The sequence below is a fragment of the Mustelus asterias genome, chromosome 12 (assembly GCF_964213995.1).
Source record: "Mustelus asterias chromosome 12, sMusAst1.hap1.1, whole genome shotgun sequence".
Lineage (NCBI taxonomy): Eukaryota > Metazoa > Chordata > Chondrichthyes > Carcharhiniformes > Triakidae > Mustelus > Mustelus asterias.
In genome coordinates this window covers 295,377-322,500 of record NC_135812.1, presented here as the reverse complement: position 1 = coordinate 322,500, position 27,124 = coordinate 295,377, and the positions used below count along the sequence as shown (strand labels likewise).

At 43.9% G+C, this 27,124-nt stretch overlaps 1 protein-coding gene across 2 annotated transcripts in view; it reads left to right on the top strand.

Moving 5' to 3' along the window:
• The window catches only part of LOC144501157 (integrin alpha-E-like), a 377,113-nt gene that overhangs the window by 87,987 nt on the left and 262,002 nt on the right, over positions 1-27,124 (top strand). For both annotated transcript variants that reach the window (XM_078224555.1, XM_078224556.1), the window contains 2 exons: positions 8,293-8,418; positions 9,891-9,962. In XM_078224555.1, the coding sequence (XP_078080681.1) occupies positions 8,293-8,418; positions 9,891-9,962 (198 nt within the window). The remainder of the gene's footprint in view (positions 1-8,292; positions 8,419-9,890; positions 9,963-27,124) is intronic.

The following is a 27,124-nucleotide window of genomic DNA, read 5'->3' as shown; positions in this document are numbered from 1 at the left end:
GAGGGGGCTGGAGGGTGGATTAGTAAATTTGCTGTTGACACCAAGATTGGGGGAGTAGTGGATGAGGTGGAGGACTGTTGTAGACTGCAAAGAGACATAGATAGGATGCAAAGCTGGGCTGAAAAATGGCAGATGGAGTCTAACCCTGATAAATGTGAGGTGATTCATTTTGGAACGACAAATTTAAATGTGGATTATAGGGTCAAAGGTAGAGTTCTGAAGACTGTGGAGGAACAGAGAGATCTTGGGGTCCATATCCACAGATCTCTGAAGGTTGCCACTCAAGTGAATAGAGCTGTGAAGAAGGCCTATAGTGTGTTAGCTTTTATTAACAGGGGGTTGGAGTTTAAGAGCCGTGGGGTTATGCTGCAACTGTACAGGACCTTGGTGAGACCACATTTGGAATATTGTGTACAGTTCTGGTCACCTCACTATAAGAAGGATGTGGAAGCGCTGGAAAGAGTGCAAAGGAGATTTACCAGGATGCTGCCTGGTTTGGAGGGTAGGTCTTATGAGGAAAGGTTGAGGGAGCTAGGGCTGTTCTCTCTGGAGCAGAGGAGGTTGAAGGGAGACTTAATCGAGATTTATAAAATGATGAAGGGGATAGATAGAGTGAACGTTCAAAGACTATTTCCTCGGGTGGATGGAGCTATTACAAGGGGGCATAACTATAGGGTTCATGGTGCGAGATAGAGGAAGGATGTCCGAGGTAGGTTCTTTACTCAGAGAGTGGTTGGGGTGTGGAATGGACTGCCTGCAGTGATAGTAGAGTCAGACACTTTAGGAACATTTAAGCGATTATTGGATAGGGACATGGAGCACACCAGGGTGATAGGGAGTGGGATAGCTTGATCTTGGTTTCAGATAAAGCTCGGCACAACATCGTGGACCGAAGGGCCTGTTCTGTGCTGTACTGTTCTATGTTCTACGTTCTAACCCTACCTTTGACCCTGTAATCTGCATTCAAATTTGTCCTACCAAAATGAATCACCTCGCACTTATCAGGGTTAAACTCCATCTGCCATTTGTCGGCCCAGCTCTGCATCCTATCAATGTCTCTTTGCAGCCTACAACAGCCCTCCACCTCATCCACTACTCCACCAATCTTGGTGTCATCAGCAAATCTACTGATCCACCCTTCAGCCCCCTCCTCCAAGTCATTTATAAAAATCACAAATAGCAAAGGACCCAGCACTGATCCTTGTGGTACACCACTGGTAACTGGTCTGCAGTCTGAAAATTTTCCATCCACCACCACCACCCTCTGCCTTCTATGAGATACGGTAAGAAGTCTCACAACACCAGGTTAAAATCCAACAGGTTTATTTGGTAGCAAATACCATAAGCTTTCGGAGCGCTGCTCCTTCGTCAGATGGAGTGGAAATGTCTCTCAAACAGTGCACAGAGACACAAAATCAAGTTACAGAATACTGATTAGAATGCGAATCCCTACAACCAGCCAGATCTTAAAGGTACAGACAATGTGCGTGGAGGGAGGATTAAACACAGGTTAAAGAGATGCAAATAAACCTGTTGGACTTTAACCTGGTGTTGTGAGACTTCTTACCGTGTTCACCCCAGTCCAACGCCGGCATCTCCACTTCTATGAGATAGCCAGTTACTTATCCAATCGGCCAAATTTCCCTCTATCCCACACCTCCTTACTTTCTTCATGAGCCGACCATGGGGGACCTTATCAAATGCCTTACTAAAATCCATGTATATGACATCAACTGCTCTACCTTCATCAGCACACTTAGTTACCTCCTCAAAAAATTCAATCAAATTTGTGAGGCAAGACTTACCCTTCACGAATCTGTGTTGACTATCCCGGATTAAGCTGCATCTTTCTAAATGGTCGTAAATCCTATCCCTCAGGACCTTTTCCATTAACTTACTGACCATCGAAGTAAGACTAACTGGCCTATAATTGCCAGATTCATTCCTATTTCCTTTCTTGAACAGAGGAACAACATTCGCCACTTTCCAGTCCTCTGGCACTATCTCATGGCTGATCTTTTCGTGGACTCAACTCCACTTACCCGTCCGCTCACCAAAACCCTTAATTCCTTCACTGTTCAAAGATTTATCCATCCTTGCCTTAAAAACATTCAATGAAGTAGCCTCAACTGCTTCACTGGGGCTGGGAATTCTACAGATTCACAACCGTTTCTGTGAAGAAGTTCCTCCTCAACTCAGTCCTAAATCTGCTTCCCCTTATTTTGAGGCTATGCCCCCTGGTTCTAGTTTCACCTGCCAGTGGAAATGTATTGAAAGCTTCCCAAAACACCAGGGAGAGAGGCTCTTGGCAAGCTAACCACCAACAGCAGATTTTTCAGTCCATGAAGGCAAGAAGCCTTGCTTTCAGCTAACGAGCAGAATTTCCAATACCAAGGAGAGAGAGAGAAACACTGCTTCTCAGTCTGGTGTCCACTCCTTTCTAAACTAAATTGAAGCCAGCAGCCAAACAAAACTTGAAATCTTAAATTCACTAGGAAGGTAAAATAACTCCAAAACATATGATCTGCCTACCAGTGTTCCTCCAAACAACGCAGGGTTATAAAACAATCCCAGAAAATACCTGAGGCCCATAGTCTGGATCTTGTCTGGACCTGAAAAAAGTTATCAATTTTGCTTCCCCTCTATCACCTTCACCTTCACATGGTCCATCCCTTCCTTAACCTTTCTGTCTCCATTTCTGGTGATAAAATGTCCACTAGTATCCATTACAAGCCCACTGACTCCCACAACTACCTTGACTACAGCTCTTTACACCCTGCATCCTGTAAGAACTCCATCCCATTCTCTCAGTTCCTTTGCCTCCGCCACATCTGTTCTGATGATGCCACTTTCCAAAATAGCGCTGCCGATATGTCTTCCTTCTTCCTCAGTCATGGTTTTCCATTCACTGTGGTTGACAGGGCTCTCAGCCGTGTCCAACCCATCCCCCAGGCCACTGCTCTCACCCCCTCCCTCCCAGAACCAGGATAGGATCCCCCTTGTCCGCACTTTTCACCCCACCAGTCTCCACATTCAAAGGATCATTCTCTGCCATTTCTGCCAACTCCAGCATGATGCCACTATTCAACACATCTTCCCCTCACCCCCCCCCCCCCCCCACCCCCCCTCCCCCGTTACCATTCCGCAAGGACCGTTCTCTCTGGGACACCCTGGTCCACTCCTCCATCACACCCAACACCTCACCCCTGCCCACAGTACCTTCCCATGCAATTGTAGAAGGTGCAACACCTGCCTCTTTACCTCCTCCCTGCTCACCGTCCCAGGTCCTAAACACCCTTTCAGGTGAAGTAGTGCTTCACATGCACCTTCTTCAATCTGGTCTATTGCATTCTCTGCTCCCAATGCGGTCTACTCTACATTGGAGAGACCAAACGCAGACTGGCGACCGCTCTGCGGAACACCTTCGGTCTGTCCGCAAGCAGGACCCAGACCTTTTTGTCACTTGCCACTTCATCACACCACACTGCTCTCCTGCCCACATGGCCTTTTGCAATGTTCTAGTGAACCCCAATGCAAACTGGAGGAACAGCACCTCATCTTCCGATTGGGCACTTTACAGCCTTCCGGACTGAACATTGAGTTCAACCACTTCATAAGAACATAAGAAATAGGAGCAGGAGTAGGCCATCTAGCCCCTCGAGCCTGCCCCACCATTCAATAAGATCATGGCTGATCTGACGTGGATCAGTACCACTTACCCGCCTGATCACCATAACCCTTAATTCCCTTACCGAGTATGAACTTCAGAGTATGAACTCTCTCCTCCTTCACCCCGTTCCCATTTATTTTATTTCATTATGTTTCATCTCATTTATCCATTTTATTATCCATCTTTCTCACCTCCATTTTTCCACTGCCCCCGCCCTTTCAGGGTAACTGCCACATTCCTCAGGCAGTCCTTTAACAATCTGCACCTCTGTTCTGCCATTCGCGCATTCTGATCACTTAATGGACACTTTTAGCACCTTCTCAGCCTTCTGTATCCTCATTTACATTCCCTTTGTCCAATCTCTCTCCGCCCTCATAATATAAATCTCCCATGATTCCCTTTGCTCTCAGTTCTGGTGAAGAGTCATCTAAACTCGAAATGTTGACTCGATTCTCTCCCTATAGGCGCTGTCAGACCTGCTGAGATTTTCCAGCATTTTCTGTTTTTGTTTCAGATTCCAGCTTTCACAGTAATTTGCTTTTATCAATGTACCTGCACCCCTCTGTTCAACAACACTCCGCGGGGCCCTAACATTAACTGTGAAAGTCCTGCCCTGATTTGTCTTACCAAAATGCAACACCTCACAATTATCTGAAATAAAGTCATAGAGTCATAGAGGTTTACAGCAAGGAAACAGGCTCTTTGGCCCAACTTATCCAATGCTGCCCCTTTTTTAACCCCTCAGCTAGTCCCAATTGCCCGCGTTTGGCCAATATCCCTCTGTACCCATCTTACCCATGTAACTGTCTAAACACTTTTTTAAAAGACAAAATTGTACCCGCCTCTACTACTACCTCTGGCGGCTTGTTCCAGATACTCACCACCTTCTGTGTGAAAAAATTGCCCCTCTGGACACTTTTGTATCTGTCCCCTCTCACTTTAAACCTATGCCCTCTCGTTTTAGACTCCCCTACCTTTAAGAAAAGATATTGACTATCGAGCTGATCAATGTCCCTCATTATTTTATAAACCTCTATAAGATCACACCTCAGCCTTCTACGTTCCAGAGAAAAAAATCCCAGTTGATCCAGCCTCTCCTAATAACTCAAACCAAGTCCTGATAGCATCCTAGTAAATCTTTTCTGCACTCTTTCTAGATTGATAATATCTTTTCTATAAGGACCAGAACTGTACATAGTATTCCAAGTGCGGCCTTACCAATGTCTTGTACAATTTCAACAATAGGTCCCAACTCCTGTAATCAATGTTCTGACCAATGAAACCAAGCAAAGTGAATGCCTCCTTCACCACTCTGTCCACCTGTGACTCCACTTTCAAGGAGCTATGAATCTGTACCCCTAGATCTCTCTATTCTATAACTCTCCCCAATGCCCTACCATTAACTGAGTAAGTCCTGCCCTGGTTCGATCTACCAAAATGCATCACCTCGCATTTATTTAAATTAAACTCCATCTGCCATTCATCAGCCCACTGACCCAATTGATCAAGAACCCGTTGCAATCCTAGATAACCTTCTTCACTGTCCACTATGCCGCCAATCTTGGTGTCATCCGCAAATGAACAAACCATGCCTATTAAATTCTCAACCAAATTATTAATGCAAATGACAAATAACAGTGGACCCAGCACCAATCCCTGCGGCACACCGCTGGTCACAGGCCTCCAATCTGAAAAATCAACCCTCTACAACCACCCGTTGCTACCGGCAAATCAATTTTGTCTGCAATTGACTAGTTCTCCAATGTGATCTAACCTTACTGACCAGTTTACCATGCGGTACCTTGCCGATAGCCTTGCTAAAGTCCATGTAGACTACATCTACCACAGTGCCCTCATCTATTTTCCTGGTCACCCCTTCAAAGAACACTATCAAATTTGTAAAACATGATTTCCCACAAGCAGTCATGCTAACTATCCTTAATCAGTCCTTGCCTTTCCAAAGCAAGTAATTTAAACATGATTAGCCTTTAACATATCTCCACTCTCAGTTAATCCACACAATAACTGTTCATTTTGTCCTGGATTATTGTTTTAGTTCCCACCAGCACTGGGACAGGGAGAGAGTCAGTGTACAGGTTTCACCAGCACTGGGACAGGGAGAGAGTCAGTGTACAGGTTTCACCAGCACTGAGATAGGGAGAGAGTCAGTGTACAGGTTTCGCCAGCACTGAGATAGGGAGAGAGTCAGTGTACAGGTTTCGCCAGCACTGGGACAGGGAGAGAGTCAGTGTACAGGTTTCACCAGCACTGGGACAGGGAGAGAGTCAGTGTACAGGTTTCACCAGCACTGGGACAGGGAGAGAGTCAGTGTACAGGTTTCACCAGCACTGGGACAGGGAGAGAGTCAGTGTACAGGTTTCACCAGCACTGGGACAGGGAGAGAGTCAGTGTACAGGTTTCACCAGCACTGGGACAGGGAGAGAGTCACTGTACAGGTTTCGCCAGCACTGGGACAGGGAGAGAGTCAGTGTACAGGTTTCGCCAGCACTGGGACAGGGAGAGAGTCAGTGTACAGGTTTCGCCAGCACTGGGACAGGAATAGTGTGACTTTTCTCTCATTAGTGGCGTAGATAGTCTTGAAATTTGTAGCTTAAAATCTGGATTTTCTGTTTTGGTATTCATAGAAGAACTAAGATAGGTACTGAATTATTGTACTGAAATGTATTGTACTGAATTGTACTGAATTATTCCTTCATCCCTCTTCAGTCATGTGTCCAACTACCGAGTCCCTTTTGAAATATTAGAACATAGAACATAGAACATAGAACATTACAGCGCAGAACAGGCCCTTCGGCCCACGATGTTGCACCGACCAGTTAAAAAAAAAACTGTGACCCTCCAACCTAAACCAATTTCTTTTCGTCCATGAACCTATCTACGGATCTCTTAAACGCCCCCAAACTAGGCGCATTTACTACTGATGCTGGCAGGGCATTCCAATCCCTCACCACCCTCTGGGTAAAGAACCTACCCCTGACATCGGTTCTATAACTACCCCCCCTCAATTTAAAGCCATGCCCCCTCGTGCTGGATTTCTCCATCAGAGGAAAAAGGCTATCACTATCCACCCTATCTAAACCTCTAATCATCTTATATGTTTCAATAAGATCCCCTCTTAGCCGCCGCCTTTCCAGCGAAAACAATCCCAAATCCCTCAGCCTCTCCTCATAGGATCTCCCCTCCATACCAGGCAACATCCTGGTAAACCTCCTCTGCACCCTCTCCAAAGCCTCCACATCCTTCCTGTAATGTGGGGACCAGAACTGCACACAGTACTCCAAGTGCGGCCGCACCAGAGTTGTGTACAGTTGCAACATAACGCTACGACTCCTAAATTCAATCCCCCTACCAATAAACGCCAAGACACCATATGCCTTCTTAACAACCTTATCTACTTGATTCCCAACTTTCAGGGATCTATGCACACATATACCTAGATCCCTCTGCTCCTCCACACTATTCAAAGTCCTCCCGTTAGCCCTATACTCAACACATCTGTTATTCCTACCAAAGTGAATTACCTCACACTTCTCCGCATTAAACTCCATCCGCCACCTCTCGGCCCAACTTTGCAACCTGTCTAAGTCTTCCTGCAAACTACGACACCCTTCCTCACTGTCTACCACACCACCGACTTTGGTGTCATCAGCAAATTTGCTAATCCACCCAACTATACCCTCATCCAGATCATTAATAAATATTACAAACAGCAGTGGCCCCAAAACAGATCCCTGAGGTACACCACTTGTAACCGCACTCCATGATGAATATTTACTATCAACCACCACCCTCTGTTTCCTATCCGCTAGCCAATTCCTGATCCAATTTCCTAGATCACCCCCAATCCCATACATCTGCATTTTCTGCAGAAGCCTACCATGGTGAACCTTATCAAACGCCTTACTAAAATCCATATATACCACGTCCACTGCCCTGCCCCCATCCACCTCCTTGGTCACTTTCTCAAAAAACTCAATAAGGTTAGTAAGGCACGACCTACCTGCCACAAAACCATGCTGACTATCACCTATCAATTCATTACTCTCCAAATAACTATAAATCCTATCCCTTATAATTTTTTCCAACATCTTGCCGACAACAGAAGTGAGACTCACCGGTCTATAATTCCCGGGGAAGTCTCTGTTCCCCTTCTTAAACAATGGGACAACATTCGCTAACCTCCAATCTTCTGGTACTATACCAGAGGCCAACGACGACCTGAAGATCAGAGCCAGAGGCTCTGCAATCACTTCTCTTGCCTCCCAGAGAATCCTTGGATAAATCCCATCCGGACCAGGGGATTTATCTATTTTCAGACCCTCCAGAATATCCTGCACATCCTCCTTATCAACTGTAATACTGTCTATTCTACTCCCTTGCAACCCAGTGTCCTCCTCAGCTATATTCATGTCCCCTTGCGTGAACACCGAAGAGAAATATTGGTTCAATGCTTCAGATATTAACTTGCTTCTTTGTGGATATCCTGACCTGCTGTATTTTTCCACTCATTTTGTTTCAGTCTCCTATATTACTGATTTATAATTGATTATATGTATAATTTTACTAGAATGATTCGAATAAAAGTACTTCTTGTTTCTTAGCTGTAGCTGGAGTCAGCGCTCGGAATAGCAGCAATAACAACACTGGAAATCACAGCAACAGTGGGAACAACAACAACAACAACAACAACAGTGGGAACAATGGCATGAACAAGGATGGGGAAGAACGTAAGAAATATCACTTGAAGTTATCTTGTTATTTTCTTCGATCTGTAAATTGAGAAAGAATGCAAGGTCTTACAGAAGTCCATTAGCAGGTCAACAATTTGGATTGCCCTTTCTAGTGTCAGAACTTTTTCTGCTTGTAGTATTGTTTGGGTACCATTTCAAACTGCAAGGTGCATTATGAAGCAAAACTAGATCTCAACAATTTTCTAATTTGGCATTAATGTGAGGATGGGATGCTTTGTTCCAGGCATTATTCTACTGACAAACTAGGGAGCTTTTATCAAAACAAACTTTATTTAACAACACAATTTAATTATAACAAAGGAATTAGCTTAATCTTTAACCTTAAAATGAAAGAAAACAATTCTAAGTTCTAACTTATCACCATATCAGTTCCAATCAAGCAATATTTCTCTTATGGACTTAAAATACACTTTAAACAAAGTTAGCAAAACACAGGCACACTTGCTTTAACCTTTGCTAATAGTCTTGGCGCTTTGAGAAAACTTCTGGAGAGAGTGAGAGAGAAAGCTTGTTTTTTCTACCAGATCTATAACAACTATTCTTTTTTTCAAAATGACAATGAAACTGGTTCTCCTCCGCCTTCACCAGTTTTATATGTTTGATCGAGACTTTTGGCTACTGCATCTCAGACTGAGCAAACATCAACTTCTCTTTCTGAGCCTGTGCCAATTTAAGAGGGTTTAGTCTATACGGATATTGCTCAATTGGAACAGCATTTTCTACAACTACGTCATTCACAATTATTTTAGTGCTTCCCAGTTTATTCCCACATATCTCTCCATGTGATTTAATAACTCTTTCAGGTCATTTTGATTTTACTCTGGAAGGTAACTCAATAATTTAACCTAATTTTTAATAACTTCTTCACTATTTGAGGAATGTCAAATTCAGAACCATCTAGATTTGGTTCTCCACTATGATTTGTAACCGCTTCCCATTCTCCTTCTGCTTTCCTTCCCTATCAAAATATTGTTTGTGCATATTAACATGGCACATTATATGAGTTTTCCTTCTATCATCTCACTCAATTTTCTTTCAATTTTATAAGGCCCACAAAACCCTGCTTTTAAAGTTTCACCTACCATTGATAGTAATACTTATCTCCACTAGCAAAAGTACAAATTTTTGATTTTTTATCTGCTTCCTGTTTCATCACAATATGTGCCACTTTTAAATACTGTCTAGCCAATTCACTTCCAAAGTGTTTTATGAAGTTCGCCTGGATCATAAATTTTGCATTTTGAATTTGGCTAGAGTAAGCATGATTTGTTTCACTTCAGGTATGAACAACTGTCCCACTAAGGAGCTTTTATCAAACAAAGTTTATTTAAGTATACAGTTAACATGTATAGAAAGAAAATTAACAATAACTTTTACCAATTACAAACAAAAACAAAGCAATCTTGATGAAGGATCTGGTACTGATTATAACATGGTTGTCATTTCAGAAAAAGCCAAGCAAAGCAACTGGAACAGCAATAACAACAATGAGATGGAAGAGAATGATGATGAATTCCCAGGTAACAGCCTAATTATTACCTGCCAACAGCTCCGAGCATGTTCTAAAGGGCGAGTCACTGCTTCACCTTTGCAGTAAACACTCTGAGCTGAAGCATGTACTTATCATTGCAATAATAAAGCAAAACAAACTCAGTATGGCTTAATTACTATAATATTAATTCTATTCAGCTACGTAAGCTGTTCAGATTCTATACATGGCATGTCTTACATATATGTGCGTGTTTGTCACTTCTTTTAGTTATACTTATATGTCAACATTTAATATGTTAAAATAGTACATAACCATATAGACCCAGATTTTCCAGTCTCCAAATAGTCAGAGCAGAGCTGAAATTCACCGGTCTCGTACGCCCTGCTACCGCTGCCAGCGAGAATGGAGAATTTATCACTCAGCCAAATCTCTATTCGTTGCAGTGGGTCCAGAGAATCCCAGCTGTGGGCAAGGTTACAAAATTCCACCAGGATGTAACTCCCAAGATTCACGTTGGGACCCCTCAGAATCCCAACAAGCTGACTCCATGGGAATTATATCGGGAGTTTGAACTTCTGATGGCGAATTCTCCGAAACAGTCTCCAATTCTGAGCTATAGAAATTTTGGACAGTTCTGACTTACTTACCTGGATAGATAGCCAGGAATCATTAGACAAAAAATGCTTAGTCTAGTTCCTGGGTAACTGTAGACTGACCCCTCTTCCAATCACTGAAACCTTCTCCAACGTCTCTTTGACCTGATCTGGCCCAACCTTCTGAGCTCACTGTACAGCCCTACCCACTCCAACCCGATCTGACCTTCTGATCCAACCTCACTACCAGCAATCCCATGACCAAATAGCACCCTTCCCCCACCTCAACCTACTAACCTCCCCCCACACCCGACCAGACCCGACCTCACCACCCTACTCCCCCGACTCTTCAACTCTCCCTTGACTTGACCTCACTATCCAACCCCTACATCAATGTGACTAGATCCAATCTCACCGGCCCTCAACTTTCCCAACCCAACCTGACCTGATCTCATCACCTTACTCACCTGCCACCGTACCCATCTTCCAGCCTACCCAAATGCCACCATAACCCATTACCTTCTAACCTCACCCACCTTCCAGCCGCTTATATCACCCAACCTTACCCACCTACTCATTCACTGACCCATTAAAAAGCTGTTTAAATGTCCCAGAGCTTTCCAGTGTGATTTTTGTTATTTGTTCATGGGATGTGGGCGATGTGGTTGGGCCAGCATTTATTTATTGCCCATCTCTTATGGCCCTTAAACTGATTGCCTTATTAGGCCATTTCTGAGGGCATTTAACTGTCAATGATGTTGCTGTATATCTGGAGTCATATGTAGGCTAGACCAGGTAAGGATGGAAGATTACTCTCACTAAAGGAAATGAATATTTGCCAGAATATAACCTGTCTCCCCTGATGATCTAGCACTATGAGTAAATAGTTGGATTGAAGATATGCTCCTCATTTCAGAAGAAGCTAGAATCAAAAGGCCTGGCCAGAAATGCAGAGCTTCATTGTGGCACAAAAAGATAGGAGCAGGGTGGCAATCGAAGGACATTGCCTCTGCATAGAACACTGGGGCCAAAGAATTGGTTTTCTGATGTAAATTAGTGCATGTCACAATGCAGGCTCTCCTAGGGGGTGATCTTACCAAAAAGTTGCTAAGCGTCGAATGAGCAGGAAAATGGGAGTTTCAAGTGTGTTTTTTTGGCGGGGCCATAAATGAAATCTTACAGCACTTAGTGCGAAAAATGATGCACAGGAGGAGAGGGCGGGGCCTAAGCGTGCCAGAAAGCCAGCTGCTCACACGAGAGAATGCAATTGTGCATGCATTGATCTTTCTGTTCTGTCGGTCATCTACCCCCGTCCACACCTGGATATTGCCCTGCCCCCAATTGCTGGCCTTCCCGATGATTGGCACCCATCCCCCTGGATATTGACCCCTACTCCTCCCTTCCCACCCATAGCCGATCGCACCATGCACCCCTAGCTGATTGTGCTGTTGATGGGGATCATTTATCAAAACTCGTTGCAATTTATCAAAACTCGTTGCATTCTGGGGTAGTGCCGGTTGATTGGAAAACGGCTAATGTTACGCCGCTGTTTAAAAAAGGAAGAAGACAAAAGGCGGGTAACTATAGGCCGGTCAGCTTAACGTCTGTAGTAGGGAAAATGCTGGAATCCATTATTAAAGAGGAGATAGCAGGGCATCTGGATAGAAATGGTTCGATCAATCAGACGCAGCATGGATTCATGAGGGGAAAGTCGTGCTTGACGAACATGTTGGATTTTTATGAAGATGTGACTAGGGCGGTTGATGGAGGAGAACCGGTGGATGCGGTGTTTTTGGATTTCCAAAAGGCGTTTGATAAGGTGCCCCATAAAAGGCTGCTGAAGAAGATTAGGGCACACGGAGTTGGGGGTAGTGTGTTAAAGTGGATTGGGGACTGGCTATCCGACAGGAAGCAAAGAGTCGGAATAAATGGGTGTTTTTCCGGTTGGAGGAAGGTAACTAGTGGCGTGCCGCAGGGATCGGTACTCGGGCCGCAACTATTTATCATTTATATAGATGATCTGGAGGAGGGGACGGAGTGTAGGGTAACAAAGTTTGCAGACGACACAAAGATAAGTGGAAAAGTGAATCGTGTGGAGGACGGAGAAGATCTGCAGAGAGATTTGGACAGGCTGAGTGAGTGGGCGAGGATATGGCAAATGGAGTATAACGTTGATAAATGCGAGGTTATACACTTTGGAGGAAATAATAACAAATGGGATTACTATCTCAATGGAAACAAATTGAAACATGCTACCGTGCAAAGGGACCTGGGGGTCCTTGTGCATGAGACGCAAAAGCCCAGTCTGCAGGTACAACAGGTGATCAAGAAGGCAAATGGGATGTTGGCCTATATTGCGAGGGGGATAGAATATAAAAGCAGGGATGTCTTGATGCACCTGTACAGGGCATTGGTGAGGCCGCAGCTGGAATACTGTGTGCAGTATTGGTCCCCTTATATGAGGAAGGATATATTGGCATTGGAGGGAGTGCAGAGAAGGTTCACCAGGTTGATACCGGAGATGAGGGGTTTGGATTATGAGGAGAGGCTGAGGAGATTGGGTTTGTACTCGTTGGAGTTTAGAAGGATGAGGGGGGATCTTATGGAGACTTATAAGATAATGCGGGGGCTGGATAGGGTGGAGGCGGAGAGATTCTTTCCACTTAGTAAGGAAGTTAAAACTAGAGGACACAGCCTCAAAATAAAGGGGGGTCGGTTTAAGACAGAGTTGAGGAGGAACTTCTTCTCCCAGAGGGTGGTGAATCTCTGGAATTCTCTGCCCACTGAGGTGGTGGAGGCTACCTCGCTGAATATGTTTAAAGCGCGGATGGATGGATTCCTGATCGGTAAGGGAATTAAGGGTTATGGGGATCAGGCGGGTAAGTGGTACTGATCCACGTCAGATCAGCCATGATCTTATTGAATGGCGGGGCAGGCTCGAGGGGCTAGATGGCCTACTCCTGCTCCTATTTCTTATGTTCTTATGTTCTTATGTGATCCTCAACACTGAGGACCTTCACAGGCGAGGGTATAAAGGCAAATGAGCCCTGATGATTGTGTCTCTGGCTCACTAATTCTATATAAATTCAAATTTAAATATTGAATTCAGCCTCGTATCCTTCCCCAGGCTCAAGGCTGATCATGCCAATAATCTGGGGCCGGTAAGATCGCGAGAGGTGATAAACCAGCGCAAACCCGATTTTCCACCTCTCACCTGATCTTACCGGCTCGCCCTGCCCATTGACCGCCGTGATGAGCCGGTTAGCTTGCCCCCTAGTCTTTCAAGCAAAAAGGGAATGCTGGGATTCTCTCTTTCTCTTTCCTCTTCTCTTTCCTCCCTTGCTAATTTCTTCATTTCCAATTCAATTTCTTGTTTTCTTTCTTTCTCCTGCCTTTCTACTTTCTCCTGTTGCAATGCTTGGTCCCTTTTCTTTTCCTCCCTTTCTTTCTTTTTCTTCCAATTCAAGTTTTTACATTTGCAACTGAATCTTAGCAAAGTCATTGACTCGCTCCTTGGGGAGAACTTGGTCCCTTGGGTATCGCTGGCAATTTCAAATGCTGCGCAATTAATTCAATTATGATTGCTATCCTCGCCCCTGTGGTTAATCCAATGAGTAACGTACTCACCATTTCTGTGAACTAAGCCTTAGTTACATTTCGAAAGCCAGTTAAGGTTACATCTTCCAGTCCCAGAAATTGCCAAAGCCATGCATGTCCTCCACTTCACTCAGCTGGCCTTGAAAAGCTTCCCTCATGCCAGATCCCCAAGGCTTTTTACTCTTATGTGAGGAATAAAAGAATGACCAGGGTGAGGTTAGGGCCGGTCAAGGACAGTAGTGGGAACTTGTGTATGGAGTCAGTAGAGATAGGCGAGGTGATGAATGAATACTTTTCTTCAGTGTTCACCAAGGAGAGGGGCCATGTTTTGGAGGAAGAGAAGGTGTTACAGGCTAATAGGCTGGAGGAAATAGTTGTTCGGAGGGAGGATGTACTGGCGGTTTTGAATAAACTGAAGGTCGATAAGTCCCCTGGGCCTGATGAAATATATCCTAGGATTCTTTGGGAGGCAAGGGATGAGATTGCAGAGCCTTTGGCTTTGATCTTTGGGTCCTCGCTGTCCACGGGGATGGTGCCAGAGGACTGGAGAGTGGCGAATGTTGTTCCTCTGTTTAAGAAAGGGAATAGAAATGACCCTGGTAATTATAGACTGGTTAGTCTCACTTCGGTGGTTGGTAAATTGATGGAAAAGGTCCTTAGGGATGGGATTTACGACCATTTAGAAAGATGCGGATTAATCCGGGATAGTCAGTACGGATTCGTGAAGGGCAAGTCGTGCCTCACAAATTTGATTGAATTTTTTGAGGAGGTAACTAAGTGTGTTGATGAAGGTAGGGCAGTTGATGTCATATACATGGATTTTAGTAAGGCGTTTGATAAGGTCCCCCATGGTCGGCTTATGATGAAAGTAAGGAGGTGTGGGATAGAGGGAAAGTTGGCAGATTGGATAGGTAACTGGCTATCTGATCGAAGACAGAGGGTGGTGGTGGATGGAAAATTTTCGGACTGGAGGCAGGTTGCTAGCGGAGTACCACAGGGATCAGTGCTTGGTCCTCTGCTCTTTGTGATTTTTATTAATGACTTAGAGGAAGGGGCTGAAGGGTGGACAAGTGGTGACAAGTGGTGTCCCGCAGGGTTCAGTGTTGGGGCCACAGCTGTTCTCTTTATATATTAACGATCTAGATGACGGGACTGGGAGCATTCTGGCCAAGTTTGCCGATGATACAAAGATAGGTGGAGGGGCAGGTAGTATTGAGGAGGTGGGGAGGCTGCAGAAAGATTTAGACAGTTTAGGAGAGTGGTCCAAGAAGTGGCTGATGAAATTCAACGTGGGCAAGTGCGAGGTCGTACACTTTGGAAAAAAGAATAGAGGCATGGACTATTTTCTAAACGGTGACAAAATTCATAATGCTAAAGTGCAAAGGGACTTGGGAGTCCTAGTCCAGGATTCTCTAAAGGTAAACTTGCAGGTTGAGTCCGTAATTAAGAAAGCAAATGTAATGTTGTCATTTATCTCAAGAGGCTTGGAATACAAAAGCAGGGATGTACTTCTGAGGCTTTATAAAGCACTGGTTAGGCCCCATTTGGAGTACTGTGAGCAATTTTGGGCCCCACACCTCAGGAAGGACATACTGGCACTGGAGCGGGTCCAGCGGAGATTCACACGGATGATCCCAGGAATGGTAGGCCTGACATACGATGAACGTCTGAGGATCGTGGGATTATATTCATTGGAGTTTAGGAGGTTGAGGGGAGATCTGATAGAAACTTACAAGATAATGAACGGCTTAGATAGGATGGACGTAGGGAAGTTGTTTCCATTAACAGGGGAGACTAGGACGCGGGGGCACAGCCTTAGAATAAAAGGGAGTCACTTTAGAACAGAGATGAGGAGAAATTTCTTCAGCCAGAGAGTGGTGGGTCTGTGGAATTCATTGCCACAGAGGGCTGTGGAGGCCGAGACGTTGAGCGTCTTCAAGACAGAAATTGATAAATTCTTGATTTCTCGAGGAATTAAGGGCTATGGGGAGAGAGCGGGTAAATGGAGTTGAAATCAACCATGATTGAATGGTGGAGTGGACTCGATGGGCCGAATGGCCTTACTTCCGCTCCTATGTCTTATGGTCTTATGGATCAGTAAATTTGCTGATGACACCAAGATTGGTGGAGTAGTGGATGAGGTGGAGGGCTGTTGTAGGCTGCAAAGAGACATAGATAGGATGCAAAGCTGGGCTGAAAAATGGCACATGGAGTTAACCCTGATAAATGTGAGGTGATTCATTTTGGTAGGACTAATTTAAATGTGGATTACAGGGTCAAAGGTAGGGTTCTGAAGACTGTGGAGGAACAGAGAGATCTTGGGGTCCATATCCACAGATCTCTAAAGGTTGCCACTCAAGTGGATAGAGCTGTGAAGAAGGCCTATAGTCTGTTAGCTTTTATTAACGGGGGTTGGAGTTTAAGAGCCGTGGGGTTATGCTGCAACTGTACAGGACCTTGGTGAGACCACATTTGGAATATTGTGTGCAGTTCTGGTCACCTCACTATAAGAAGGATGTGGAAGCACTGGAAAGAGTGCAGAGGAGATTTACCAGGATGCTGCCTGGTTTGGAGGGTAGGTCTTATGAGGAAAGGTTGAGGGAGCTAGGGCTGTTGTCTCTGGAGCGGAGGAGGCTGAGGGGAGACTTAATAGAGGTTTATAAAATGATGAAGGGGATAGATAGAGTGAACGTTCAAAGACTATTTCCTCGGGTGGATGGAGCTATTACAAGGGGGCATGACTATAGGGTTCATGGTGGGAGATATAGGAAGGATATCAGAGGTATGTTCTTGACGCAGAGAGTGATTGGGGTGTGGAATGGACTGCCTGCAGTGATAGTGGAGTCAGACACTTTAGGAACATTTAAGCGGTTATTGGATAGGCACATGGAGCACACCAGGATGATAGGGAGTGGGATAGCTTGATCTTGGTTTCAGATAAAGCTCGGCACAATATCTTGGGCCGAAGGGCCTGTTCTGTGCTGTACTATTCTATGTTCTATGTTCTTCTATGTATCTTTGCCCTCAAATATCTGCTCCCAATCGACATTCCTCAGTTCCTGTCCCTTGCCCAATTAAGCTTCCTTACCCGAGGGCCACTGTGGATGATTTTGATTTGATTTGATTTATATTGCCACATGTATTAGTATTCAGTGAAAAGTATTGTTTATTTTGCACTACACAGACATAGAGAAGGAAAGGAGACGCTGCAGAATGTAGTGTTACAGTCATAGCTAGGGTGTAGAGAAAGATCAACTTAATATAAGGTATATCCAGTCAAAAGTCTGATGGCAGCTGTTCTTGAGTTGGTTGGTACGTGACCTCAGAGTTTTGTGTCTTTTTCCTGATGGAAGAAGGTGGAAGAGAGAATGTCCGGGGTGCGTGGGGTCCTTAATTATGCTGGCTGCTTTTCCAAGGTAGCTGGAAGTGTAGACAGAATCAATGGATTTGAGGCCCGTTTTTGATAGATGGACTGGGCTTCGTTCACGACCCTTTGTAGTTTCTTGCAGTCTTGGACAGAGCAGTAGCCATACCAAGCTGTGATACATCCAGGAAAGATGCTCTCTGTGGTGCATCAGTAAAAGTTGGTGTGAGTTGTAGTGGACATGGTCTCACCAATGTCCTTTACAATTGTAACAAGACTTCTCCACTTTTATGCTCTACCTCCTTTGCAATGAATGCCAACGTTCCATTTATTTGCTGTAGCTGAATGTTAACATTTTGTGAGGAGACTTGATCCCTCTGTACTGCAGCATTTTGTACTTTCTCTACATTTAAATAATATTGTTTTTTTCTCTTTGCCCCACAAAGTGGACAACCTCACGTTTTCTCACATGATATTCTGTTGCCCCAGTACATTCTGCACGATATCATGGCCGCTGCTACCTATGCAGTTTCCAATCTCTTTAAATCTGTTTTTTCCCTTTCATGTTTAAATCTGTTGTTCTTTGGAAGTTCCCTTCCCAGAAAAATAAAAAATCTTTCATGTTGGTTTTATGGCAATTACCTTTGCTTGGATATAAACTTAATATTTTGCTTTACTCATTTGTGACCTTTGCCAGTTATAAATTTTCTTTTTGAAAGTATAATAGCTAAACTTCAATTTAACCACTTAGCTTCTAATACAAATTTCTATTCACGCTGCTCACTGGTGTCCCATCTTCCACCTAAACATGCTTGCTTTCACACCTTCCCATTTTTGATGTTTTTAGCCTTGCAATCTATGTCTTCAGTTTAATTAAAGTAGTTTCACGCACACACGCACGAACACACACACACATGCACACACACATGCACACATGCATGCACAAGCGCAGACATGCACGCATGCACACACATGCACGTGCATACACACACGTGTGAGCACACACACACACATGCACGCACACACATGCGCATGAGCACACACGCATGCACACACACACACACGCGCACGAACACACACATGCACTCACACACAGACACACACAATATTAGGAAAATATGATATTTCTTTAAACTTCTATTATGGAAAATGAACCGTCATAATTCTAAAATACAGTTTCATTTTCTCAACCCATTTTGCATTGTTCACTATACTTATATATTCTAAACGATTAAGTTATAAGATGCATGCATTAGCATGACAATATATACTAGCCTTTTGTACCAATAGAGTTCTTTTCAGTCCACTGTCAATGATTCAAATGTCCGATTTCTATGAACTTTAAACTCTTGATAACTTATCTGCAATTAGATTTTCTCATCCAACCATATGTATAATCTGTGAATTAAATGGTTGCAATAGTAACCTCCATCTGAACAGAGCATCAACATCTACAAATACATATCACTCGCATCAATAGCCAACTTAAACTACATAGCGTATTTAGGTGCCGCTAGAACTGGTAGTCATCAACACAGTTTTTGAACAATCAAATGCGTTCTGTCCGTTGAAATGTACTGTTTTTTTTAATACTTCAATCAATGGAGCAACCACACTGCTAAAATTTGGTATAAACTTCCGGTAAAACCTACTCATGCCGAGAAATCTCAAAACTTCCAGTTTTGTTATAGGAATTGGGAATTTTATGATTACTTTTACTTTCACATCTCATGGGACTGTCTGACTATGTCCAATGGTGTGGCTTAAATATGTTACTTGCACTTTCATAAATTCACTCTTTGCTTAGTTCATCATCAAATTTGCTTCTTGCAGACAATCAAACAGTTCTTTTAGATGTTGTAAATGCTTCTCCCCTCCCATGTCTGACTGGAAACCACCAGGTTTATTGTCAATATAAGCAGTGCAATTACTCAGTTCTACAATTACTTTGCTTGTCAGTCTTTGAAATGTTGCTGGTGCTTTCTTCTTACCAAGTGGCATAACTTTGATTTGATAAAGCCTGTCTGGTGTTGAAAAAGCTGCTATCTCCTTCGTCCTTCCCAATAAAGGACTTGCCAATATCCTCCCAGCAAGTCAATTTTTGTAATAAATTTGTGATTGTCCTACTTTCTCAATACAACCTTTGTGTTCTGAGTTCAGCACCATCACAATAGGTGAACTCCAGTTACTTCAACTGGACTCTATGATGTCATAATGAAGCATGAATTAGTTGTATTGATGGTATATCTCGTGTTCCTCACTAGCAGCTTGTAGTGTAAACATCTCCTGAATAAAACTCTTTATTTGTTTGAACCTCTGAGGGCTGCAGACTTACTTTTAAAACCATCACATAAAAACTAGTGATGAGATAGGCGAACAGTGTTATAAGCACCCAATAAATGAATAAATAATAATTGTCTCTACATGCAAGCTGAAGAGCTTAGTGAGCCAAACAACAGTTGCAGCCAGCAGAGGAACCGAAAAATCACTGAAAATTCCAAAGGAAACAACATAGGAGAGAAGCTTGCCACAAACCGAACTCGATAGCCGTGGAGTAGCAAGTAGCCAACAACAACAAGTTTAGAGGAGGAGGGGTAATAAAACTCAAGGGAAAACATGCTCTCAGGTTTGCCTTATTTTGGAAAGAAAAGAAACAGAGTTATAGAGTCACAGAGATTTACAGCGTGGAGACAGGCCCTTCGGCCCAACTTGTCCATCCTGCCTGGTTTTTACCATTAAGATGGTACCAATTGCCCGCATTTGGCCCACATACCTCGATACCAGTCTTAACTGTCTAAGTGCTTTTTAAAAGACAGAATTGTACCCGCCTTTACTATTACCTCTGGCAGCTCGTTCCAGACACTCATCAGCCTCTGTCTGAAACAATTGCCCCTCTAGACCCTTTTGTATCTCTCCCCGCTCAATTTAAACCTATACCCTCTAGTTTTAGACTCCCCTACCTTTGGGAAAAGATATTGACTATCCAGCTGATCTGTGCCCCTCATTATTTTATAGACCTCTACAAGATCACCCATAAGCCTCCTACGCTCCAGGGAAAAAAAATCCCAGTCTATCCAGCCTCTCCTTATAACCCAAACCATCAAGTCCCAGTAGCATCCTAGTAAATCTTTTCTGCGCTCTTTCTAGTTTAATAATATCCTTTCTATAATAGGGTGAAAATTAATGGCACATTGTGCACGTGCCGGTCCTTCCATTGAGAAAAATGGCAGAGATTTTGGACTGTTTGATGAGAATACAGAGTGATGGAGCTCAAATACAGGGAGATCTGACTATTTTGTTCAAGTGAACAAGATAGCAGCAGATAGTTCCAACTTTACTGAGCATAATGGGGTAAAAACATTTAACCTCTTTAGGAGTCTGAACAGCTAGAAAAGGCATAAAAAACTGATGAAATTGTGGAAATATTACAGGGCCACGACTCACCAAAAACTTTTGCCATCACAGGAAGGTTCAGGTTTCATAAGGGCAACTAAGAAGAAGGTGAATTGATTACTCGTTTCATAGCTACCCTGAAAAGATTAGCTGAACACTGCAAATTTGGGGATGTATTAAACAATACTACCAGAGATGGATTAGCCTGTGGTTTAAGGAGCAAGGCTATTCAAAAGTGGTTGTTAACCGAAAGCAATCTGATCTTAAAGAAAGCTTTGGAAGTTGCTGTATCCATGGAATTAGCAACTAAAAACACTCAACAATTGAGTTTGAGCCCAATATTCACAAGATAGTGACCGAAACCTGAACGCAAACACAGATTTGCACCTGCCATAGGTGTGTAAAAACTGGGCATTCGGCAGCAGATGGTTGGTGCAAAGACATCATGTGCAGGAATTGTGGCAAAAAGGGCCACGTTGAATGTGCTTAGAGTCATAGAGCTGCAGAGCAATACAGCATGGAAACAGGCCCTTCATGTTGGAAAAAGAAACAAGCTTCAGGCAAAAGTTGCAGAAAGCAAGAGCTGAATAAAACAAATGGCAAGCTGGATCAAGGAAGAAGTGTTCTTCATAGAACAGTACAGCACAGAACAGGGCTTTCGGCCCACGATGTTGTGCCGAGCTTTATCTGAAACCAAGATCAAGCTATCCCACTCCCTATCATCCTGGTGTGCTCCATGTGCCTATCCAATAACCGCTTAAATGTTCCTAAAGTGTCTGACTCCACTATCACTGCAGGCAGTCCATTCCACACCCCAATCACTCTCTGCGTCAAGAACATACCTCTGATATCCTTCCTATATGGGCGGCACGGTAGCACAGTGGTTAGCACTGCTGCTTCACAGCTCCAGGGTCCCAGGTTCGATTCCCGGCTCGGGTCACTGTCTGTGTGGAGTTTGCACATTCTCCTCGTGTCTGCGTGGGTTTCCTCCGGGTGCTCCGGTTTCCTCTCACAGTCCAAAGATGTGCGGGTTAGGTTGATTGGCCAGGTTAAAAATTGCCCCTTAGAGTCCTGAGATGCGTAGGTTAGAGGGATTAGCAGGTAAATATGTGGGGGTAGGGCCTGGGTGGGATTGTGGTCGGTGCAGACTCGATGGGCCGAATGGCCTCCTTCTGCACTGTAGGGTTTCTATGATTTCTATGATTTCTATATCTCCCCCCATGAACCCTATAGTTATGCCCCCTTGTAATAGCTCCATCCACGCGAGGAAATAGTCTTTGAACGTTCACTCTATCTATCCCCTTCATCATTTTATAAACCTCTATTAAGTCTCCCCTCAGCCTCCTCCGCTCCAGAGAGAACAGCCCTAGCTCCCTCAACCTTTCCTCATAAGACCTACCCTCCAAACCAGGCAGCATCCTGGTAAATCTCCTCTGCACTCTTTCCAGTGCTTCCACATCCTTCTTATAGTGAGGTGACCAGAACTGCACACAATATTCCAAATGTGGTCTCACCAAGGTCCTGTACAGTTGCAGCATAACCCCACGGCTCTTAAACTCCAACCCCCTGTTAATAAAAGCTAACAGACTATAGGCCTTCTTCACAGCTCTATCCACTTGAGTGGCAACCTTTAGAGATCTGTGGATATGGACCCCAAGATCTCTCTGTTCCTCCACAGTCTTCAGAACCCTACCTTTGACCCTGTAATCCACATTTAAATTAGTCCTACCAAAATGAATCACCTCACATTTATCAGGGTTAAACTCCATTTGCCATTTTTCAGCCCAACTTTGCATCCTATCTATGTCTCTTTGCAGCCTACAACAGCCCTCCACCTCATCCACTACTCCACCAATCTTGGTGTCATCAGCAAATTTACTGATCCACCCTTCAGCCCCCTCCTCTAAGTCATTAATAAAAATCACAAAGAGCAGAGGACCAAGCACTGATCCCTGTGGCACTCCGCTAGCAACCGGCCTCCAATCCGAAAATTTTCCATCCACCACCACCCTCTGTCTTCGATCAGACAGCCAGTTACCTATCCAATCTGCCAACTTTCCCTCTATCCCACACCTCACTTTCATCATAAGCCGACCATGGGGGACCTTATCAAACGCCTTACTAAAATCCATGTATATGACATCAACTGCCCTACCTTCAACAACACACTTAGTTACCTCCTCAAAAAATTCAATCAAATTTGTGAGGCACGACTTGCCCTTCACGAATCCGTGCTGACTATCCCGGGTTAATCCGCATCTTTCTAAATGGTCGTAAATCCCATCCCTAAGGACCTTTTCCATCAATTTACCAACCACTGAAGTAAGACTAACCGGTCTATAATTACCAGGGTCGTTTCTATTCCCTTTCTTAAACAGAGGAACAACATTCGCCATTCTCCAGTCCTCTGGCACTATCCCCGTGGACAGCGAGGACCCAAAGATCAAAGCCAAAGGCTCTGCAATCTCATCCCTTGCCTCCCAAAGAATCCTAGGACATATTTCATCAGGCCCAGGGGACTTATCGACCTTCAGTTTATTCAAAACTGCCAGGACATCCTCCCTCCGAACATCTATTTCCTCCAGCCTATTAGCCTGTAACACCTTCTCTTCCTCAAAAACATGGCCCCTCTCCTTGGTGAACACTGAAGAAAAGTATTCATTCATCACCTCGCCTATCTCTACTGACTCCATACACAAGTTCCCACTACTGTCCTTGACTGGCCCTAACCTCACCCTGGTCATTCTTTTATTCCTCACATAAGAGTAAAAAGCCTTGGGGTTTTCCTTGATCCGACCCGCCAAGGACTTCTCATGTCCCCTCCTAGCTCTCCTAAGCCCCTTTTTCAGCTCATTCCTTGCTAACTTGTAACCCTCAATCGAGCCATCTGAACCATCTAACATCTCTGGTGTTAGAGATTCTGTTGCCTGGGTGACTGCTTTTGGAAGCTGCCAGAGACTGGGTTTACCCCCCTGAGGTTTTGCTGTTTGGAGGATATATCCTTCTCTGAAAACTCCTGTCGGGTTCTCTGTCCAGAAGTGCAAAAAGCTGGAAATCCAGCATCATGTGAGCAAACTTGTTTTTGTATAAATTAATTCTGTAGAAGGGTGTATGTCTGTGGTATATTGCTTTAACTTGGAAGAACAGAGATCGTGTTCAAGTCTTATAATTAGTGAAAGTTATGCAAATTATTTTTGTTATATTTTAACTGTGTTCTTAAATAAGCTTTGTTTGATAAAAGTTTCCCAGTGGGTCACTTGAATCGTATCTGGAGTGAAACGCCTTATGCTCAGAATGCGAAAATCAAATGTAAAGCTTAGGGTCTAGGCTGGTTTCACAAAATAGCTTGGAATTTCTGGCCTGGGTCTTAACAGTCATTGCCATCTAGGGCAGTGTAATGTAGCAGCCCGTAGTGTTAATATCTCCTGAGCAAAACTCTTTGTTTGAATCTACAAGACCTGCAGACATAATTTTAAAACCACTGCAGAATTTAATTTCTTTCTGCCCCTGTGCTAATTTTACTGGATTTAATCTATAGGGCTGTTGCTTTATGGAAGCTGAATCCCCCATATTTATTTCATCTGGAAAAATGCTGGAGGATTAGAAAACTGTTAATGTGACATTCCTATTCAAAAAGGGAGGGAGGCAAAAGGTGGGTAACTTTAGGCTGATTAGCCTCACACCTCTTGTTAGAAAAATATTGGAATCAATTGTTAGGAAAGTAACAGCAGCACATTTGGAAAATCATAATCTAATCAAGCACAGTCAGGATGGCTTCATGAAAGAGAAATTGTGTCTGACTAATTTATTAGAGTTTTTCGAGGAAGTTTCAACCAAAGTGGATAGAGGGGAACCAGTAGATGTGTTGTATTTGGACTTCCAGAAGATGTTTGATGAGGCACCTCACAAAAGGTTACGTAATAAGAGCCCATAGTGTTGGAGGTAGTATATTTGCATGGATAGGGAATTGGCTAATGGGCAGGAAACAGCGAGTGGCGATAAGGGTTTTTTTTTCAGGTTGGCGACCCTGTGGGAATCCACAGGGATCAGTGCTGGGACCGCAACTGTTTCCAATATATATTACTGACTTGGAGGAAGGAAGCAAATGTACTGCAGTCAAATTTGCAGATGACACAAAAATAGGTGTAAAGGCAAGTTGTGAGAGGAATGTAAGCAGTTTATGAAGAAATATTGATAGGTTAAATAAGTGGTCAAAAAGTTGACAAATGGAGTATAATTTGAGTTTTATTTATTAGTGTCACAAGTAGGCTGACATTAACATTTTAATGAAGTTACTGTGAAAATATGGGAAAATGTGAAGTTGTTCATTGTGGAAGAGAGAACAAAGAAACTGAATGTTATTTAAATGGAGAAAAACTGCAGAAAGCTGAAACACAAAGGGATTTGGGGATACTTGTACAATAAACACAGAAAGCTAGCACACAGTCTCATAGTCTCAGAATAAAGGGATGCCAATTTAAGACTTGAATGAGGAGGAATTTCTTCTCTTCGAGAGTTGTGAGTCTATGGAACTTCTTGCCACAGAGAGCTATGGAGACTGAGTCTTTGGCTGGAATCTTATCACCGTTCATGTCAACGGGATTTTCCCATCCCACCGCAGTGAACAGTTGGCCACCAAATTCTCTGACCTCACCGCAGCGGGAGGGTGGCATGACCGACAGATAAGATCGTGCTCCTTGGATATATTTAAGCCTGGGATAGATAAATTCTTGATTAATAAGGGAATCAAGGGTTATGGGGAAAGGGCTGGAAAGTGTACATGAGGAATGTTGGATCAGCCGGGATCCTGGCGGAGGAGGCTTAAGGGGCCAAATAGCCGACTCTTGGTCCTATTTTCTGTGGTCTATGGTCTTCAGTATAGCAAAATTTGTTTTCCCAGCTTATTCCCACAATTAGCCTATGTGACTGCAATAGTTTTTCTAAATCACTTTGACGTTTGTCTGGAAGGTAACTTCCTTATTGTTCAATTTCATTGGAGTCGTCAATTTCAGAGTCCTTCGTTTCAACCTTGTTTTCCTTATCAAAACAACTGTCAGGAAGTTGTGATAAAATGAAAATTAAGGTATCAAATAACTAGGATTTGGTTAAGGAGATGGATGGACTGAGATCTTTGATATGTGATTTTGCCCAGAAATGCTCTAATCAAAGTGGATAACAATCCATTCAGTCAGAGGGTTGCTGGAGCCCCAGTCAGATGACATGACCCCGGATTTGGTTGTACCAAGGCTGCTGGAGTGACAGAGGTTGGGTTGTGAATATCAGGAAGGATAGCAGCTGACTGCAAGGCCGACTTGAGGAGTCATAGAATCATAGCATGCAGAAGAGGTCCTTTGGCCCATCGAGTCTGCACTGATATGTTCTCCTTTATGCTTCCTGAAGTCAATGACAACCTCCTTCGTTTTGTTGACATTGAGGGAGAGATTATTGTTGCCGCACCAGTTCACCAGATTCTCTATCTCATTCCTGTACTCTGGCCCTGGTTTCCTGGCTCACCTGGTCCCGGCTCAAAGTTGATCCACGGGTGAACCCTCGCTAATAGTGCATTGTTACCTCAGGTATGCATTTACATGTGGCAGACTGCGAGATGCCACTCAGGTCACTGTGCAGCCCTGAAACGAGCCGCTGACATAAATGTTAAGGACGGTTGAAACTTTCAGGACCACAGTGACCTTCCAATCTATGTGGCACCAACTCCTGCATCACCTGACACTGGTGTTCCATCATCTCCCAGACAGTGCAGTTGTATCCGGCTCTGGATCCCTGGCATCTGGATGTATGATGCTCTCCTCTGGTCGACCCATGGCCAGTAGTGTCTCCTCCGAGCCAAATCCATTTGTGACCCTTCAGCCGGTAGGTCAATGGGCCTTGCCACCTCCTCCTCTGCAGGGTGTTGGTCCTGTCTACCTGCAGACACACGTTGAGGTTGTTTCTGTTGCTCTACTGTACTGTAATCAATAGCATTGCCAGCTCTACTGGTGCCATCATCTTCTCAATGTATTCAGTTAAGGACGTTCTTTATTGACCAACATGCATTGGGAGAGAGACAGCTGGAAAAATCCAACTTCTCTCTGACAATTCAGTACATGTGTAAAGCAGATATACCTTTTCGAAGGTTCGTTTCTCCCGCTCAACCTGTCATCCTCACTGGATGATCTAATGACATTAATACACATTATTTACCTTGGCCAATAACATTCTACCTTCTAGCAGAATTGGGAATTG